At 37.2% G+C, this 19,063-nt stretch overlaps 1 protein-coding gene across 10 annotated transcripts in view; it reads right to left on the bottom strand.

Annotated features, from left to right (window-relative positions):
- The window catches only part of Atp11c (ATPase phospholipid transporting 11C (ATP11C blood group)), a 197,029-nt gene that overhangs the window by 47,349 nt on the left and 130,617 nt on the right, over positions 1-19,063 (bottom strand). For all 10 annotated transcript variants that reach the window (XR_013431658.1, XM_078034187.1, XM_021726270.3 and 7 more), the window contains 7 exons: positions 12,030-12,191; positions 11,000-11,151; positions 10,297-10,368; positions 7,916-7,989; positions 6,075-6,178; positions 5,134-5,315; positions 3,026-3,289 (listed from right to left, as the gene is read on the bottom strand). Coding sequence is in view for 9 of the 10 variants with exons in the window: in XM_078034187.1 (XP_077890313.1) it covers positions 3,026-3,289; positions 5,134-5,315; positions 6,075-6,178; positions 7,916-7,989; positions 10,297-10,368; positions 11,000-11,151; positions 12,030-12,191 (1,010 nt within the window). In the remaining variant the exon portion in view is untranslated. The remainder of the gene's footprint in view (positions 1-3,025; positions 3,290-5,133; positions 5,316-6,074; positions 6,179-7,915; positions 7,990-10,296; positions 10,369-10,999; positions 11,152-12,029; positions 12,192-19,063) is intronic.

Genomic DNA, 19,063 nt, shown 5'->3' with positions numbered 1-19,063 from the left:
AAGAGGGAATAAGCTGAAATGGTGATGATTTGTTAATTTTTCCATAATGCCTGACTTTTACAAAAGCACCACAGAGCTGGCATGGTGGTACTTGCATGTAATACCAATGTTTCAGGAGCCTGAGGCAGGAGGATCTCAAATTCAGCCTACCCTCATCAATTTAGCAAGACCATGTTTCAAAAATTGAAAAAAAGGACTGAGGATATCTCAGCAGTAAAGTGTACTGGATTTGACTGCCAGTATAAAACACCCCCCACCAAAAAAAAGTACCAAATAGTTGCTGAACAGAGATATGGACTAACTATGTCCTTTCAAAATTCATATATTGAAACCTTATCCTCAAAGTAATGGTATTTGGAGATGGGGGGTCTTTGAAAGGTGATTAGGTTTAGACAAAGTCATAACCTATGGTAGGGCCTTCATAATGGCATTAGTGCCTGTTATGGATTGAATTGTGTCAGCAAAATTCTTATGTTGAAGCCTAACTCCAAATGTGATAGCATGAGAAGATGGGGTTTATAAGATATAACTGGGTTCATGTGAATTTATGAGAGTGAGGATTCCATGATGGTATTACAAAGAAGAGACACATGTGGATGCAAGGAGAAGGAAGACATCTGCAAGCCAGGAAGACTACCCTCACCAAAACCCAACCATTCTGAAGTACTCTGGTCTTGGTCTTTCAGTCTCTAGAACTGTGAGAAACAAATTTCTGTTGTTTAAGCCACCTTGTCTATGGATTGCTATGGCAGTCCAGGCAAAATAAGACAAATGGACAAATAAAATACATGTAATTTGGACTGACTTTATTTTACTTTTTGGTTAACTAGAAATTGAACCAAGGGGAGCTTAACCCTTGAGCCACATCCTAGCCCTTTTTATTTTTTGAGACAGGGTCTTGCTGTGTTTGCTTAGGGCCTTGCTAAATTGCTGAGGCTGATCCTCTTGCCTCAGTCTCCTGAGTTGCTGGGATTGTAGGCATGCACCATAGCACCTGGCTTTGGGATGACTTTGTAAGTACCATTTGGTTAAAGAAAGGAAACATTTATCAGAGGTAATTTAATAAAAAGTATTTTTAATCTCACCTAAGTAACAGAAGAAAAACAGTTGTTTTACTATTATCCATAGCCTTAAAATATGGTCCATTAATTTTTAAGTTTGGTTAAACATGAAAGATGAGGACAGAAATATAGTATTGATGTTAAAAGCATGGACTCTGGAGCTAGACAGACTTGCTCAATCCCTCATTAGTGGTATGGTCATAAGCAAGTCAGTTCATATTGCTGAGCCCATTTCCCTATCCATAAAATGAAGAAAACAAGATTTCCTAACTGGGTTGTTAATGAAGATTAAATGAAAACAATCATACAAAGCACTTAATATTGTTCCTAGAATATGAAGTGTGTTCAAGAAATGGAAAATAATATTGTCTAAGGTTCTCTGCAGTTAGTGCAGGTGATCTGGTAGCACTCCAGAAAAGGAATTAAGTTTACTTATGGTCAAGATAAAGTCAAGTCATTAGGTTAGATGAGGACAAAACTAGGTCAATATGAAGTATAGATGATATATTACTGGGCATTGAATTACTGTCGATCATTGGCTTGCCCTGAGGTTCTATAAGTTCTTTGTATGTAATTAGTTGAAAGCAGACTCAAAGCATCCATGTTAATAAGTATTTGGTTCCCTCTGGAATACTGGGACGTAAGAGTCCACATCAGAAATAGCTCTGGGACCTCAAAATGCATTGAAACTGTAATAGAGATTGATTTTATTACATACCCAGACCCTAAGCATTTAGAAGTTTAACTATTTTTAACATTTCTAAAATATTAAAAACAGAACTGCCATATGATCCAGTAATACCACTACTGGGTATGTATACAAAAGAAATTAAATCAGTATGTATAACAAAGAGACATTTGCACTTATTCATTGCAACACTATTCCTATCAGCCAAGAAATGGAAACATCTAAGTGTCTTCCAACTGATGAAAGAACAAAGAAACTGAGATATATATGACATGGAATACTACTATAAAGAATGGAATCCTGTCATTTGTTTCAACATGAATGGAACTGAGATCGTTATGTTAAGTGAAAAATAACAAATAAGTGAAATAAGCCAAGAACAGAAATACAAATATAGCATGATCTTGCTCACATGTGAAATCTAAAAGTGCTAATCTCATTAGAAAGTAAGAGTAGACTGGTGGTTACCAGAGGCCAGGGAGATTAGGTAGTGGAAGGGATAAAAAAAGATGATCAATGGGTTCTAATACAATTAGACAGGATAAAAAAACACTGATGTGCTATTGTACAGCAGGGAGACTATTGACAACAATAATGTAGTATATATTTCAAAAAGCTATATAGATTTTGAGTTTTTACCATTAAGAAATGATGTTTCAGGAGGTATGTTTACTATGGTTTAAACATTACAGAATGTATACATGCAGAACATATGGTAAAGAAACATTATATGGTAAAGTTACTCCACTAATATGTACAATTTTATGTTTTCATGTATTAGCTAAAAATAAATTTAATTTAAACAAGAAATCGAGGTAATTTTCTGCCGGGCATGGTGGCACTCGTCTATACTCCCAGGGGCTCGAGAGGCTGAAGCAGGAGGATCACAAGTTCAAAGGCAGCTTCAGCAATTTAGCAAGGCCCTAAATAACCCTGTCTCAAAATAAAAAAGGGCTGGGGATGTGGCTCAGTGGTTAAGTGCCCTGGGTTCAATCCCTGGTAACCCCTGCACCAATTCTCCGCAAAACAAATTGAGGTAATTTTTTAAACCTTCAGAAATGAAGTTTTCTTTTAACTTAAAAGAGAGGTGTGTAAAGTATCAAATAACCTCAAATGTGCCATTAGCTAGGCCCTCAGGGAAGGTTTTAACTTATAAAGAAAAAAATACCTGCAAACAGAGAATGGTAAATTATAGAAAATGGAGCCTTCTGCATAAGCAGTTGTTTTTTACATCTGTAACAATGTCTAAGTGTAAGAAATTGATGTACTTGCTTACTTTTTAAGGCTTCTAGTACTTTTAGGAAATTCATGCAGCAACTTCTTCCGATATTCTATCAACAATTCATGTAATCGATCTTCTTTCCTTTCACTTTCTTCAATAGTTTTTGTGGTGAGTTCTAAGAGCTCAGTGCCAGTTTGGAAAAGACGGCAGGCATAGCATGTGGATTTGGCTGTCTCCATCTTGTCACCAGTAAGCACCCAGACTTTCAGGCCAGCTGCATGCAGAGCTTCAATGGTCTCTGCAGCTTGATCTTGTAGCCTGGGAACACAAGGAAGCCTTGTTATCCTTTAAAATACCTGACAGGGATTCTACAAGAAAGCTTCCCAAAGAGAACATTCTTTACAATTCACTATAATTCTACAGTTGTGACAACTTATCACAGTTGGTTTTCTTATATACCCTTTACTCGTGAGATCGTTATCTTTGGTATAGTTTTAATTATTAAAATGAATTTCAAACAATGAAGTCCAGAAAAGTTCATGCTATCTCTTGAGGTAATTAATACCTAATGGCAAAACTGAGAATCATCACTCAGAAACTCACCATATATTTGTATTCATTGTTAACCTCATTATATCTTATATATTACCATACATATATTTTTATATTATTTATACACACATATATGTATATATATGTATGTATATATGTATATATATATATATGTGTGTATGTGTGTGTATATATGTGTGTGTGTGTGTATAAATAAATTTTGAAAGAAAAATTATACTTCTATGGGATTCCCTCCCGCCTTTTTTCCTTATTTTGTCTGGCTTCTGCATATGTGATTAAACATTCAATCCTTGACTTTCTGAGTCTGGCTTATTTTGTTCAGCATGATGTCTTCTAGTTCCACCCATTTACCAGCAAATGCCATAATTTCATTCTTCTTTATTGCTGAGTAAAACTCAACATTTTCTTTATCTGTTGATGGGCTCCTGGGCAGTTTCTATAATTGATTATTGTAAACTGTGCTGCTATAAACACTGATGTGCCTGTATCAATATAGTAGGCTTACTTTAGTTCTTTTGGATAAATACTGAAGAGTGGGATAGCTGGGTAATATGGTGGTTCGATTCCACGAAAACAGAAGGGAGATCACTGAAGCAGAAGAAGAGGATTGAGGGGGAAGAAGGAGGGATGGGAAAAGGGAAAAACTCCAGAATGAAACTAACCAAATTATGCCATCCATGTATATATATATGAATATATTACAATGAATTTCACATTTAGATATATCTATAAAGCACTAATTAAAAAATTAGAAAGAAGACCAGTAGAGAAAGGGAAATAGGGGAAAGGAGGAGAAGAGGCAAAGGACAAGTACTAGGACTGAAGTGGAGCAAATTATATTCCATGCATATATGACTATGTCAAAATGAACCCTATAATTATGTATAACTATACAAACTGAATATATGTTTATAACCTTTTGTTTGGTTATAGCTCATAATTTGCATTTACATGTTTATAATATATGTTTATAACCTTTTGTTTGGTTATAGCTCATAATTTGCATTTATAATCCTTAGAAAACTCCTAAAATATTAAGAATTTAACACTTATTCTTTCAAGAAGATCAATGCCAGAGTCCTACAATTATGTTTGGCAGAGTTCAGCCTGTATATTTAAAAGAATATTATTTTAAAGTAAGCAAAACTATACTCTGGTCTGTGAAACCAGGTTAGATTAAGCACTTGTGCTGTTCACTTTACGTTGGATTTTCTTTCTGTTCATCTCTGTCAAAATCTTACCCATTCTTCCATGTACCAGCTCTACTGATGACTCTAGCATCCCTCTTTACACATAACAGTCTACTTTATAAATATCTACATAAATAAGTAGTTGGCTTAAATATCCAAAAACTTTAGTACTAACTGGTTCATTCTTCTAGGTTACATGTATTTAACTTAAAAACCATTCCTACAAACAGATCAAAATCTGGTGTAATTTTTCATACTTGTTAAAAATAAATGAATCTTTAAGCCTATTTAGACAAAGTTAAATCAGAGATTTCAAAACATGAATAAATTACTAATTTAGGACAGATGCCACCGTAAATGCCTGGTCATTAAAATAACAAGAGTATCATTTCTAGTTACTTGTCTTCCACTGCAGTGGCTCCAATTAAATTCATGTTTGTCTCAATATCATCAAAAACCTTTTCCATTTTTTCTTCTCTGTCTTGTAAGGCCATTTTTGCCTCTATGAGCTGTCTGTTAATTATTTCATAATCATCTGGAGTAATTTCTTTGAAGGCCACACAGAGTGTCCGGTACCCATCCTAGAAGCAAAGTAGAAGATTTATAATTATCCCCATAATAGCTGAACACACACACACACACACACACACACACACACACACACACACACAGATACAAAACCTCTTTAAATACTCTTGCTTTGTATAAAGAGAAATTCTGACACATTTGTAGTTTAAAAAAAACGAACAGAATGCAACTGAAAAAGTTAACATTGTAGGTTTTGAATAAATAAAATAGAGCTTTTAACAAAGATTCTGGAAAAGCTTATAAGGCTGCAAATTCTGATCAAATGTTACTCCAAAGATAATAGTTTATATTAAAATAAAGAAAATAATATTAAATCTGCCAATACAAAAATACGCAATAAAAATAAAATTCACTTAAACATCCACTTATTTATATTTATGTGGTACTCAGGATTGAACCCAGGTACATTCCACCACTGAGCTATATCCCCAACCCTTTTTTATTTTTATTTTAAGGCACTGATTCTTTAAATTACCAAGGCAGATCAAGCTCCCATTTTATTTTAACCTCAAGTATGTGTGAAATATTCACCAACCAGCTCTTGAATCCCTTTGCTCAGAAGTCACTCATTTGTCCTTCTCTCCCTCTTGTTAAGACCCAGAACTTAAGGTCCTCCTGCTCTGGTCTGCCCAGGAGCTGTGATCAGAAGCATGCATCACTGTGCCCAGCTTAAACATCTATTTAAAAAGTAATCCCATAAACATTTCCAGCACTTCTCCATTTACTTATTGAGGGAAGGGATGTAGGCTCACCATTGCATTACGTTCCACATGGGCTTTAGTTAACTCAATTTCATGGTTTTGCACCCTGGGAAAAACTGCTGAATCTGCTCCTTTACAAAAAAGAAGGATGTCTCCTAAAACAAAGAACCAAAATACTCAGAATTTTAAGACTGGTATTGATATTTTAATAAGAGAACTGTTAAGGTGACCTCTCCCAACCAGCTGCTATGTATTCCAAGCCTGCCTTTCAACACACACCCAAATGAAATTAGACATCTTAAGCTTTAATCTGTCAGGAGAAATTTAGACCCTTATGGACACAATAAATAAGCCAGAATTTACAACATGCTACTTTGTTAAAATACATTTCTTCCCAGTGACTCATGGAGGACCACACTTGTATCAAGGAGAGGCAATAGGATTATTTTTTTAAATGCACTCAGCAATGACCTAGAGTGCACATAGGGCATCTATGAACATGAAAAACCAAACTCAAGTTCAAACAGGCTTCAATTATGAATAAGCTATACAAAGTTAGCTTTTGAAACACTGGCTTGACAGCTTTTACTAGGAACTTGAAAATAGCTTTGTAAAATGCTTATACTGGTATAAACAGAACTTTAGATTAGTTCATATACCTGGGAAATATTCACATTTGAGCACTAAGAGATACTTAATCCTTATAAAGCAGATAGTTGAATTCAACAAATTAAAAAGCAGAGTTCTGAGGAAAACAACCTTTGCAGGCCACTTTTCCAGACATTTCATCATATGTAGGAGAACACATATGTAGATGTGCACACATGAGAACAGTGGGTAATTCAAAAGTTAAATGTGCTTTTTGGTTTTTCCTCACACATCCAAAATGTATTTAAAAATCATATGACAAAAAATTAAAAATAAATAAAATTATAAAACAGATCCCATTGCCATACATTAAAATCAATTGAATGTCTTCGCATTCATACCACAAGTATGAGGAAAAGTGTGTCCATCCTCATTCTTACATTAATGAATTTGGAACGGATTTATTGCTAAAGTATATTACTGGGAAATAAAACAAGGATATTTAGAAAACAAACCTCCTGGGCCAAAGACACATGTGTGCACACATACACACACATCTGAGAGTGCTCCCCATGGGCCTTTCAGAATTTGAAAGAAGACAAATCACCATGGTGCATCTCAAAGACATTGAGGATCTAGGATGATGGTACTGGTTCCTTTGCAAAGAGCAAGCCACATTTTATTAAAGATCCTTGAGCTCTTGAATGAATCCAGTATGCCCTTCCCAGAAATCTGACTGAATCATCTCTAAGTCACCAAATTCCAGGGAGCAACAGGGGAACTAGGAAGGTCTGGGTGATTGAAGCAGGAGCTCTTTACACTCTAGGCTTCCTGCTGTTGGTAATTCTAGACCATCTAACTACATCTGAGCTGCTGTCTCCAGTAAAATTACTATAGCATAACTTTATTGGTGGTGACCACCAATAATACTGTGACTACAATAATGAGTATGGTTGAAGCACCCAGGAAATATTCACAATTGAGCACTAAGAAAGTGAGCTCTCTGAACATATTCATAGTTGAGTACATTGAAGCATAAGTCATCCTTTCAGTTCCTGTCTGGATAGCCAGTGCAAAGGAATACAGTTTTATTTCCAAGAAAATGCATTTACTATCACACCAGGCATTCTGCCATTGACAATTTGACAAACTGAACATGTTTCCAAATAAACACATGAAGGCGTATTTATAAATGCCGATGTTTTGCAAAACTTTACCTAATCCTAAGCTACTACCTACAATGCTTAAATTTTCTGAAATACTTTATCCTACAAATGGAAAAAGTCAAGTTTGAAGAGGTATACCTCCTTGAGTCTTCACAATTACACTCATACGTCGGCGGAGGGAATCAAAGTTTAAGGTGTGAAGAAGTTCATACCTTCAAAAGATTAGAAATGAAAAAAGTAAAATACCTGGGCCATGCTGAGCAAAATATAATACAATAGAAACATCTAAACTTTATATACAGAGATATGAAAAAATTGAGCCCTATATGTGTAATAAGAATTGTAATGCATTCCACTGTTGTGTATTCAAAACATACAAATAAATTAAAAAAAAAGATATTTAAAAATCTTAAATGAACAGATAATTCTCCTCTTTGGATGAGGGTAGCTAGTTGTATACACAACTGGTACTTACTTTCTTTTTAAAAATTTCTCTACATATAGAACCTGCTGTCACAGGATATCTGAGTTGGTAGGGTATTTATATCCTTTTATTATATTACTTAAAATAGTAAGGAGAGCGACTACATACGAATGGAGAACAAAAAGCAGTCCTACCAAGCCGTATCTGAAAGGATCTAGAAATAGTTGTGCTCTTCTAATTATTTTACTATGTTCTATGAGTGCCTCTTAAGGGCCAGTCATTGTGCTGTGTGTTGGGGAACAGTGGTGAATCTGCGTGAGCCCACTCCCCCAAGGAATTTACCACATTTTGAAAAAAAATATTTTTTAATTGTAGTTGGACATAATACTTTTATTTTACTTATTTTTACGTGGTGCTGAGGATTGAAACTAGGTCCTCACACGTGCTAGGCAAGTGCTCTACCACTGAGCCACAACCCCAGCCCAAGTTCACCACATTCTAATGCAGAAAAGGTTAAAATACAATAACTCTCCCAGTTGTCAAACAGTGAAAAAAAAAGGCACTTACAAAGGAGAGATAAAACTACAGAAAAAAAAAAAAAGCCATCGGAAGGAAGGTTTTCTGAAAGAGGTGCCTGAGCTGGGTTCTGCAAGAATGATATGCAGAAAGGGGACAGGGCATTCTGATAGTATAGACTAAGATCAGATGCAAAGGCATAGCAAGGACTTTAAAGTTTCCCTTTGCATGGAAAACTCATTCACAGGCAAACAGCAAGAAATGAAGCAAGAAAGGCAAGCAGGAGCTGAAAACAGAACTTTGTGGGTTGGTTAAGAAGTTTGACATTTTGTCTTAAGAGCAACAGGAAGCTAATGAAGGGTTTAAAGAGTGGAATGATATTAAGAGACTGATCAGATTTGTGTATGTATTGCTAAACTATTAATCAGATGTAAGGATACAGAAGAATTAAAATAAGAGGCAATTATCAAAAAAAAAGGATGATGGATTTTTTTTAAAAAAAAATAAACAACTTAGATACATATATTTAACATAAAAATATGGGGATGGACTGTAGCTCAGTGGCAAAGCACTTTCTTGCATGTGTGAGGCACTGGGTTCAATCCTTATCACCATAAACAAATAAAATAAAGGCATTCTGTCTATCTACAACCAGAAAATATTTTCTTAAAAGGTTTATTATATAGCTTGATTTTGGTGGGGGTGAGTGGACCAATTTTTGCTTTTTGAGGTGGGGAAGGGAGCTGTGTTTAAGACATCTATGTGTAGCATTTCATTTGGTGTTGGCCAGACAGAGGTACTGTTGTGGACTGACTAGAATCTGGATGGTCACCATGACTCCAGGTTGCTGGCAATCAGACCACAGAGCCTTCCTCTGGACTGCCGAGCATCCCACCTCAAAGGGGACTATTACCCAAGGGCCTTTACATGTATTACAGGTTTCTGAGATGAATCTCATGGGATTCTCAGGGACAGAATGGAAGTCAAATAAGATAATTACATTTCAAGTTCAAATGAAAAATTTGAATTAATCACTGAGCCTATTTAAACTCTGTCATTAAGCCAAGGTGGCTTTGTTCCTTGGGGTTTTATAGCAAAAACAGAAATACTAAGATCCTAAGATACTGCTGTACCAGGGTACTTGCCCTTAGGCTAGCACCTGAATTTCTAAGAACAAGGCAAAGGTTCTATTGAACACCAAAGCTACTTTGGTGTTTGGAATTGCTGGGCTTGTAATCCCAGAGTGATTTCTTGGGATCTAGATAGCAGAAGGTTTCATACACATTCTCTGATTTTTCTTGTAGCATGTGTTAAAGAACTAAAATGGTATCTAAATTTCAGGAACAATCCAGGCAAATTCTCATTCTGGCTACTGGACCTACATGTGAAACACATCCTAGTTCCTGCCATTGTATTAAAAACAGCTTCTACTACTACATTTATTATATAGAACTCTGAAATGAGAGAGCAGAGTTCTACATTTATAGGTCCATTAGTTTCCTTTGTAACCTTTCCTAAATTCATGTAAAGTTGACTGGGGTTGGGAGTGACGGATATAAGACAACACAGAGCTACTTACTCTTCTATTTCTTTTCTTTGGTTCTCTAGTATCATATGTCCATTCCGATTTCCTAAAAATGTGAACCCATACCTATCAAAAACAAAAAAAGAACCTTTGTGTGTCTCTAAGGAACAATTAATTTCCCCTTGTAATGGAGCTATTCATCCTTGTTAATTCTTCTCTCTTACATGATCTCAACCTATAACTGCACTTACCATTCCTGGATCAGTTGATAAAACAGAGCAAGTCAAAGCCCAGTCACAATTATTATAACCAAGGTAAAGACAATTTGTAATTCCAATTCTGCAGCTAACATATTAAGTGACCTTTTAGCCACTTAATCATCTTGAGCCTCCTGGGGAAAACTGGACTGTCAGTTATCAAATGTCATCAAAATTGCTGGCAGCACTTTAAAAATAACATGTGTTGTACAAAAAGTGGACACTGCTATTTGGTATTGGCCAGACACATTATATTGCAAAATATAATGTGAAAATTCAGACTCTTGGCTAGCATACATAAATAATAGGGCAAATTACATCAATGCATCACTATTTTCTATTTGGATGTAACTGGTTATATTTGGGGATTTTTACAAACTTTTAGAAAGCACTTAGAGAAGAGGTACACAATATGGTTATCCGAGCAAATGGAAAAAACTCAAATTAACTCCTGTCATCCTGTGATTTCACTTTCTTAGGAGAAGTACAAGAGTGCTTACTTTTTAGCTCCTTTCACCAAAGCTATTTCATCTGGTGAGGAGGAGATATAGGTTAATTCAGCTGATTTTGTAGCTCCATCAACAGTATCATTTGTTTTAATTTCTACAGTATGACATAAACACAAAGCACGCAGAAAGAGTTCTTCTCGATTCTGTGGAAAAGCAACAGAAGAATAACTGCATTATTTCGACTTTGATCACTAGGCACTGAACACATAAAATGTATTAATGTGAGAGAATATTATAACCTCTAGAGAACTGAGTAACAGAAATTATAAATTCCTAGGATTCAAATGAGCTATATATTCAACTTCTAACAGAATTTCTGGTCCCTAGCCAGTATCCCTAAAGGATGCATAAACACATTCAGGTTACTGTAGTGCCACCTATAACAAGCCACTGACTTCTTAATGGACTAAAGGGAATGCCATATATTTATTGGGTGGGGGGTGGGGGTGTTACCGGGAATTGAATTTGGGGCACTCACCCACTGAGCCACATCCCCAGCCCTAGAGTCTCACTGAGTTGCTTAATGCCTCACTTTTGCTGAGGCTGGCTTTGAACTCACAATCCTCCTGTCTCAGCCTCCTGAGCTGCTGGTATTACAGGTGTGCACCACGAGGCCTGGCTAAGGAATGCCATTTGATATCTAATTCATAATTGAGCAATAGCTCAGGTATAGGGACACTCTAGGTCATTTAATATCTACATACTCCTAGGACCTAAATGATTTGAAGAGATATCATTCTTTGAAGGAGCTCATATTTTAAAAAATTATAATCAGATAGGCAAGTGAAATTTTTACTTAAATGCTACTTCCCATAATTCTCTCTACTTATAAGCTCTACTAATTTATAAATTCTAATGGTATTAGTAAAACAAGAAATGGCAAAGCCAAAAGAAAAATCAAATGGTTATTCAAAAACTTAGGTCATTTGTCTACTGGAAAATTGTTTCTACTATGCAGGGGGAAGTACATGCTTATATAGACTGAATTCTCAGGTAAAAATGGTAATGCAGAAAATGTCACCTTATCTGCTTTGTCAAAATATGTTAAAGGTCCATCAGTCTGAGATAATCCATCAACTTCCTGAGTTACACCTTTATATTTGTGCCCATCTATGCAGCATTCAATGAATTCCATGCTATTTTCAGTAAGTGTTCCAGTCTTATCTGTAAATACATAATCCACCTGAAAACAAGGACACAAAAATATGTTTCTTTAGTGTGATAATTATTTTAAGGTTCTGGGGATTGAACCCAGGGCTTCACACATGCAAGACATGTGCTCTACCACTGAGCTATATCCCTAGACCATGAATTTTTTTTTAATATTTGTTTTAGTTGTAGATAGATATAATATCTCCATTTACTTATCTTTATGTGATGCTGAGGACTGAACCCAGTGCCTCACATGTGCGAGGCAGGCGCTCTACCACTGAGCCACAACCCCAGCCCCACCCATGAATTTTTAGTTAACTAAAAATTATTAGTTTTTATTTAACTAATAATTTTAGCTATTAAAATTTCATATCTATAGGGGAAAAATCACTTCTAAGACTTCTTGTCAAATATCAGGAATTACAGAGGCAATCCTACTAAACAAATGAGGAATGAATGTTTTTAAAGACACTGAAATAGTTACATATAACTAAGGTAGACCTACTTAAATGTAGAAGATCAATAAGAAGAAAAACCATGACTTTCTTATCAAACTAAAAACTCTTTAATTTAACTATTTAACTTAACCTGTTTCAATGTATAGAAGCTATATTAATTTTCCAATGGGGAAACGAAAATATACTAATATACTGAGCATTTACTTTACACACACACATACATACACATGCGCGTGCACGACACACACACACACACACACACGCACACACAAACATTCTTTTTCTCTCTTTATGGGCTGGCATGTAAATAACCCATTGGAAAAAAATTTAATAGGAACCAAAAATTAGCTGGATGTAACAAAATTAAATAAAAACTGATGAGTTTTTCCCCCCTGAAAACTAAAATTTTCTGTAAAAACATTGAATATGTATTATATCATATAATACCATAAGAATCACAGAATATAGACTAGAAAAGTAATCTAATTAGGAAACATAATAGGTCAATAGTGATAAAAAACACTACTGTATTTCTTTCTACACAGTATGCACATTTTTCAGACACTTCTCATAAGTTTCCAAATTTATAAAAAATTATAAAAACAGTTTATAATAATAGGTTCATGTATAACATAAGCATATTTTAATAAATAATAGGAGAATCAGCTATAAAATAAATTTTCCATTACAATAGACTATTTTAAGCATTTCTATTTTATCTCAGATTTATCTCTTCTATTTATAATATCTGACTTTGAAAACCCACAATTTTATCCTCCTTTTTGGCAACTTATGCTTGAATAGTTAAAATTATGGGCTGACAGGAACAACCATAAGCACAAGATTAAGGTTTTTATTATGTAAGGGAGAAGGAGATGAATTCCAGCAATAGTTGCTTTCTAATTATTTTTCAAAGCTTTTCACGGTTGTAGCACAGGCACAAATATAGCATTCCAATCTTTCCTTTTTTCCCCCCTGTTACCCAGCCAAGTTTGAATTCTCTCTTTAAATTAATCCAAGTGTTATTATTCATGTACCATTTAGATTTTTCAGTTCAAATGAAATTTTTTGAAGCTTTTTTTCTGATCCAAATTATTAACTTTCATTTTCTCCTGAAGGCTATGCCAGGTTGTTTCACATTCTGCAGGTGGATTAGCATTAGCTCATTCAAAATTTCTCATTAGTGTCAAAGGTGATAACTTCGAAATATAGAATACAATTTCTTCACCTACGTAACAGTTTGGGTAGTAGAGGTTTGAAAACACTGACATTCACAGGTAGAGCCAAATAAACTATACCAGAATACATCAATGATCAAACTAGAGCATGTGTTACCTGTACTTGGATGGCTTATTAAAACTCAAGAGTTTTGGGTTCTGTTTTCCAGTTCTGACTTAATAGGTCTGAGTTGGGGCTGGATAATTTGCTCTCCTAAATTCCTAGGTGATATTGATACTATTGGTCCAATGATCAGACTTAACAACCAGTGCCCCATTATATAACATATACTCTGGGAAAGGAAGGGGGAGACCAGATATGATTCTTACCCCCTCCCCTGAAAAAAATATTCTTGCCAGACGTGGTGGTGCACACCAGTAATTCCAGTGTATCAGGAGGCTGATGCAGGGGACTGCAATTCCAAAGCCAGCCTCAGCAACTTAGTGGGGCCCTGTCTCAAAATAAAATATAAAAAGAGCTAGGGACAGGTGCAGTGGCACACACCTGTAATCCCAGTAGCTTGGGAAGCTGAGGCAGGAGGATCATAAGTTCAAAGCCAGTCTCAATAACTTAGTAAGGCACTGTCTCAAAAAAATAAAAATGAGATGAGATATGACTCAGTGGGGTAAGAACCCCTGTTACATCACATCCCCACCTCTACCACCCACAAAAAATAATCTCAGGCCTGAGGATGTAGCTTAGTGGTGGTATACTTGCCTAGCATGCATGAGGCCCTGGCTTTCATTTCTAGCACCAGGAAAAAAATTAAAACAAAACAACAACAATCAAACAACTCACATTTAAAGGAAAGGCTGCCCCTTGGCTGCCTCTCTCCCAAGCAACCTCTTCCTCTTTAAGGACAACTTTGAGACTGTTGAACAGACTCCCCTATATCAGCAAGTTAAAACTTACCATTTTATGGCTATTGTGAAATGTATACTTGGACATCTCTCCCCCTCTCCATTTTTTCCTGATGCATAGCTCCTAAAATACTTGGCATCTCCAGAGTGATAAGACCTTATGTTGTATGCTAATGAGATGACTGGTAGCTGGGGGCCCAGCCCATAGATAGCTTATATTCAATAAGAGAAGGACTAAAGAAGTGTCCCCATTAGATCTTCCTTTGTTTTTCTGGTGGATTTGGGGAAGTGGGGAAGGAGGGTATCCTAATTTGACTATGCAATTCTTTTTTGGGGGAGGGTACTTGTTGAGAGCCACAGCCAAAGGGGCCCCAGCAAACTTCCAGCTGCCAGCAAGCTTCAGACTGCCCCAGCAACATCTAGCTGATTGGCTCCTCTGCGGTGATGTTCATTGGGCTGTTTCCCTGCCCTTCAGACTGCCAGCTGATGATTGGCTCACAGCTGCCCCAGCAACATCTAGCTGATTGGCTCCTCCACGGAGCTGCTCATTGGGTGACTTCTTTGGCTCTGCCCACGCAACCCAGCCAATCGGCCTCAAGAGGAGGAGGATTGTGGGAGGTTGAAAGGCTGGTGTTGGGGAGAGAGGCTTGTGGAAGCCGGTGGTGGCAGTTGGGCTCTGAGGGTTTTTCCCTGGAGCTGTTTTGTTTGGCGTTTGTAGTTCTAAAAATAAAGTTAGTTTCTTTTTGACAAGTGGCTCCTGATTTGTGCCAAGCCAGACTTCGGCATTTGGTGGCCCGTACGGGGAGCAACTGAGGGTAAGTAAACTGCTCGCCCCTGAGGGCAGGGCGAGAGGATGGGGAGCCATTCTAAGTCTCCTCTTTTGTTTTGCTTCGTTTTTGTTTTAACTTTCCTGTCCCTGGAGATGAGTAAGAGGGAAGAAAAACCACTCACATCTGAGGAAAAACTATTTGCGTTTGAGGAACAGATAGGGAGAAAGGACGGATACATATGTCAGGAGGATAGAAAGGCTGTTATAATGATTTTGTGTGGTTCCCTTTTTATTGGATTCTGTCTCGGTTTTATTTGCTGTTATCTTGCTGGGTTGTATTATAGTAGAAATACGGGATCAGCAATTAGTAAAAAACAAACCGAAAGACTGTTAAGTAAATTGTTAAAGGAAGGAAGCTTCCCAGTAAAATCAAGAGCAGTCAGGGCATACGTTGATATAATACAAGAATATAGCCCATGGCTTTTTAAGGAGGAGTTGTTAGATATATCACAATGGAACCATCATGGTGAAGATTTAAAAAGAATAGAAAAGAACAGCCCAGGGACTCTGCCAGTTGGCACATTGACATTGTGGACGTACATATCTGATTTGCTTAGTCCAAAGCCTTCAGTTCAGACAGAGGTAGAGGAAGAAGAAGACATATTGATTCAAGTAGAAGAGGAAGTCTCTCAAGTTAGTCAGACAGAGGAAAAGATTCAAGTAAAAGCTCGAGCTAGTCAGAAAGAAGAAAAGATTCAAGTAAAAGAGAAGGTCTTTCGAGATAGTGAGACAGAGGAAGAAAGTTTAGAGCAGAAAAATCTATCAGGGGAAAAGTTAAAACAGGAGACTGCTAATAAGACCCTTTTATTAGAGAGCGTAAGTGTCCAACCAACAGCACCACCTCTACAGGAGACTGCTACTAACAGCATTCTATCACCAGAGGGCGTAAGTGTTCAACCAACAGCGCCACCTCTACAGGAGACTGCTACTAACAGCACTCTATCACCAGAGGGCATAAGTGTCCAATCAACAGCACCACCTCCATATGCTAAGAGACTCCCAACCCCCGCAGTTGATAGTTTGGATCCTGAGACAGGATCTCAAGTATGCCCTGTATTTGAGGTAGGAGGGCAGCGAACTTACCAGGGTTTAAATTTCAAATCAGTGAAGGAGCTAAAAGAGGCTGTAGCAACCTATGGTCCTCAAGCACCCTTCACTGTAAGCTTGGTCGAATCCATTACCAACTTAAGCATGACGCCAGCAGATTGGGCTAGTTTGTGTAAAGCTGTGCTAAATGGAGGACAATACCTGTTATGGAAGGTTGCCAATGAGGAATTTTGCAAGGAGACGGCTAGTCGAAATGCAGCAGCTGGTTATCCTCAGAGAAATCTAGATATGTTGTTAGGAAAGGGACCTTATGAGGATCGGCAGCAACAACTTGCATATGATCCTGGTGTATATTTACAAATTGCTGTAGATGCAGTTAGGGCATGGAAGACTTTACAAGAACCTGGAGGTTTACAAGGTCAATTATCTAAGATAATACAAGGAGCTAATGAACCTTACGCTGAATTTGTAGATAGGCTTATTCAAACAGCTACCAGAGTTTTTGGGAATACAGAACAAGCAATGCCATTTATAAAACAACTGGCTTATGACCAAGCGAATCGTTGGTGTAGAGATATCATTAGACCATGGAAACATGAAGATTTAAACACATATATTAAATTATGTAGAGACATTAATGAACAAGGGCAAATTGTGGCAGCTGCAGTAAAACAAGCTTTAGATGCCAGAGACATTAATGAACAAGGGCAAATTGTGGCAGCTGCAGTAAAACAGGCTTTAGATGCCAGAGACATTAATGAACAAGGGCAAATTGTGGCAGCTGCAGTAAAACAGGTTTTAGATGCCAGAGACATTAATGAACAAGGGCAAATTGTGGCAGCTGCAGTAAAACAGGCTTTAGATGCCAGGCCAAGAACATGCTACAATTGTCAACAAACAGGACATTTTAAAAGGAATTGCCCCATAGGAGGAGGGTTTAACAAAACTAGGTATCAAACAAGTAGAATACCGGGTATTTGCCCACGATGCCGTAGAGGGAGACATTGGGCTAATGAATGCCGTTCTCAAACCACCATAGAGGGTACTCCATTATATTGGGCTAATGAATACCGTCCTCAAACCACCATAGAGGGTACTCCATTATCAAAAAACGAACAAGGACAAGGTGTTTATCCACAATATCGTGGACAAAGGCATCGGGCTCCGTTGCCAAAAAATGGACAGGGGGCCCCAATGCTCCGGGGCCCCAAACCACAAATATACGGAGCACTGGAGGAACCCAGCAACCCCAGCAACCCCATCAGGGTAGTGCCCAGCACATCAGATCCATCATCAGACAAACCAGAGGGAGCGCAGGGTTGGACATCTGCGCCTCCACCAAATCAGTACTAACTCCAGAGATGGGAGTTCAAATCATTCCCACAGGGGTAAAAGGACCTCTTCCCAAGGGAACAGTAGGCTTATTATTGGGACGCAGCTCTTCTACTCTAAAAGGACTTTTGATAAGTCCTGGGGTAATTGATTCCAATTATGAAGGTGAAATAAAAATTATAGCCAGTTCTCCAAAGGGTATATCAGTAATTTCACCAGGAGATAGAATAGCACAGTTACTAATAATACCAAGCCTACATGATAAATTTTCCAGTCATGTTGTAGAAAGAGGTTCCAAGGGATTAGGCTCCACAGGTGTAGATTGGGCTATGCTTTCTTTAAATTTAGATTCTCGCCCCATGCTAAAACTAAATATTCAAGGACATGAATTTAATGGGCTACTGGATACAGGTGCAGATCTTAGCATCATCTCTCGTCAAGAATGGCCAAAACATTGGCCATTACAACAAGCCACTCAATCGCTTCGAGGCCTAGGAGTGGCGACTAATCCCGATAGAAGTGCAATGCTATTAGATTGGAAGGATCCTGAAGGATGTGAAGGAACTATACAGCCATATGTATTGGATTATCTTCCCGTAAATTTATGGGGACGAGATGTCTTAGATCAATTAGGTTTGACATTAACAAATAATATCAATCAAAATGCACCCACTATTATGGCTAGACAAGGTTTTAGGAAAGGAAAAAGATTAGAAAGACAAGAACAATGTATAGCAGCACCAATACAAATAGATCAAAGAACAGACAGACATGGGTTGGATTTTCACAAAGGGCCACTGAGACAATAAAAATTACATGGAAATCAGAAAGACCAGTATGGGTTCCTCAGTGGCCCTTGACTAAAGAAAAGACACAAGTAGCCCATGATCTGGTCAAACAACAATTAGCGGAAGGACATATACAACCTTCTGTATCTCCCCATAATACTCCCATTTTTGTCATCAAAAAGAAATCTGGTAAATGGAGACTACTGCAAGATTTAAGAGCCATTAACAATGAAATGGTCATTATGGGACCTGCTCAATCGGGGATTCCTCAATTGTCTGCTTTGCCAAAAACTTGGTATGTTTTAGTTATAGATATTAAAGATTGTTTTTTTTCAATTCCAATTCATCCTGAGGATAGTCCACGTTTTGCA

This window comes from Ictidomys tridecemlineatus, chromosome X (genome assembly GCF_052094955.1).
Source record: "Ictidomys tridecemlineatus isolate mIctTri1 chromosome X, mIctTri1.hap1, whole genome shotgun sequence".
In the NCBI taxonomy this organism is placed as follows: Eukaryota; Metazoa; Chordata; class Mammalia; order Rodentia; family Sciuridae; genus Ictidomys; species Ictidomys tridecemlineatus.
This window is presented reverse-complemented; position numbering and strand designations above follow the sequence as displayed.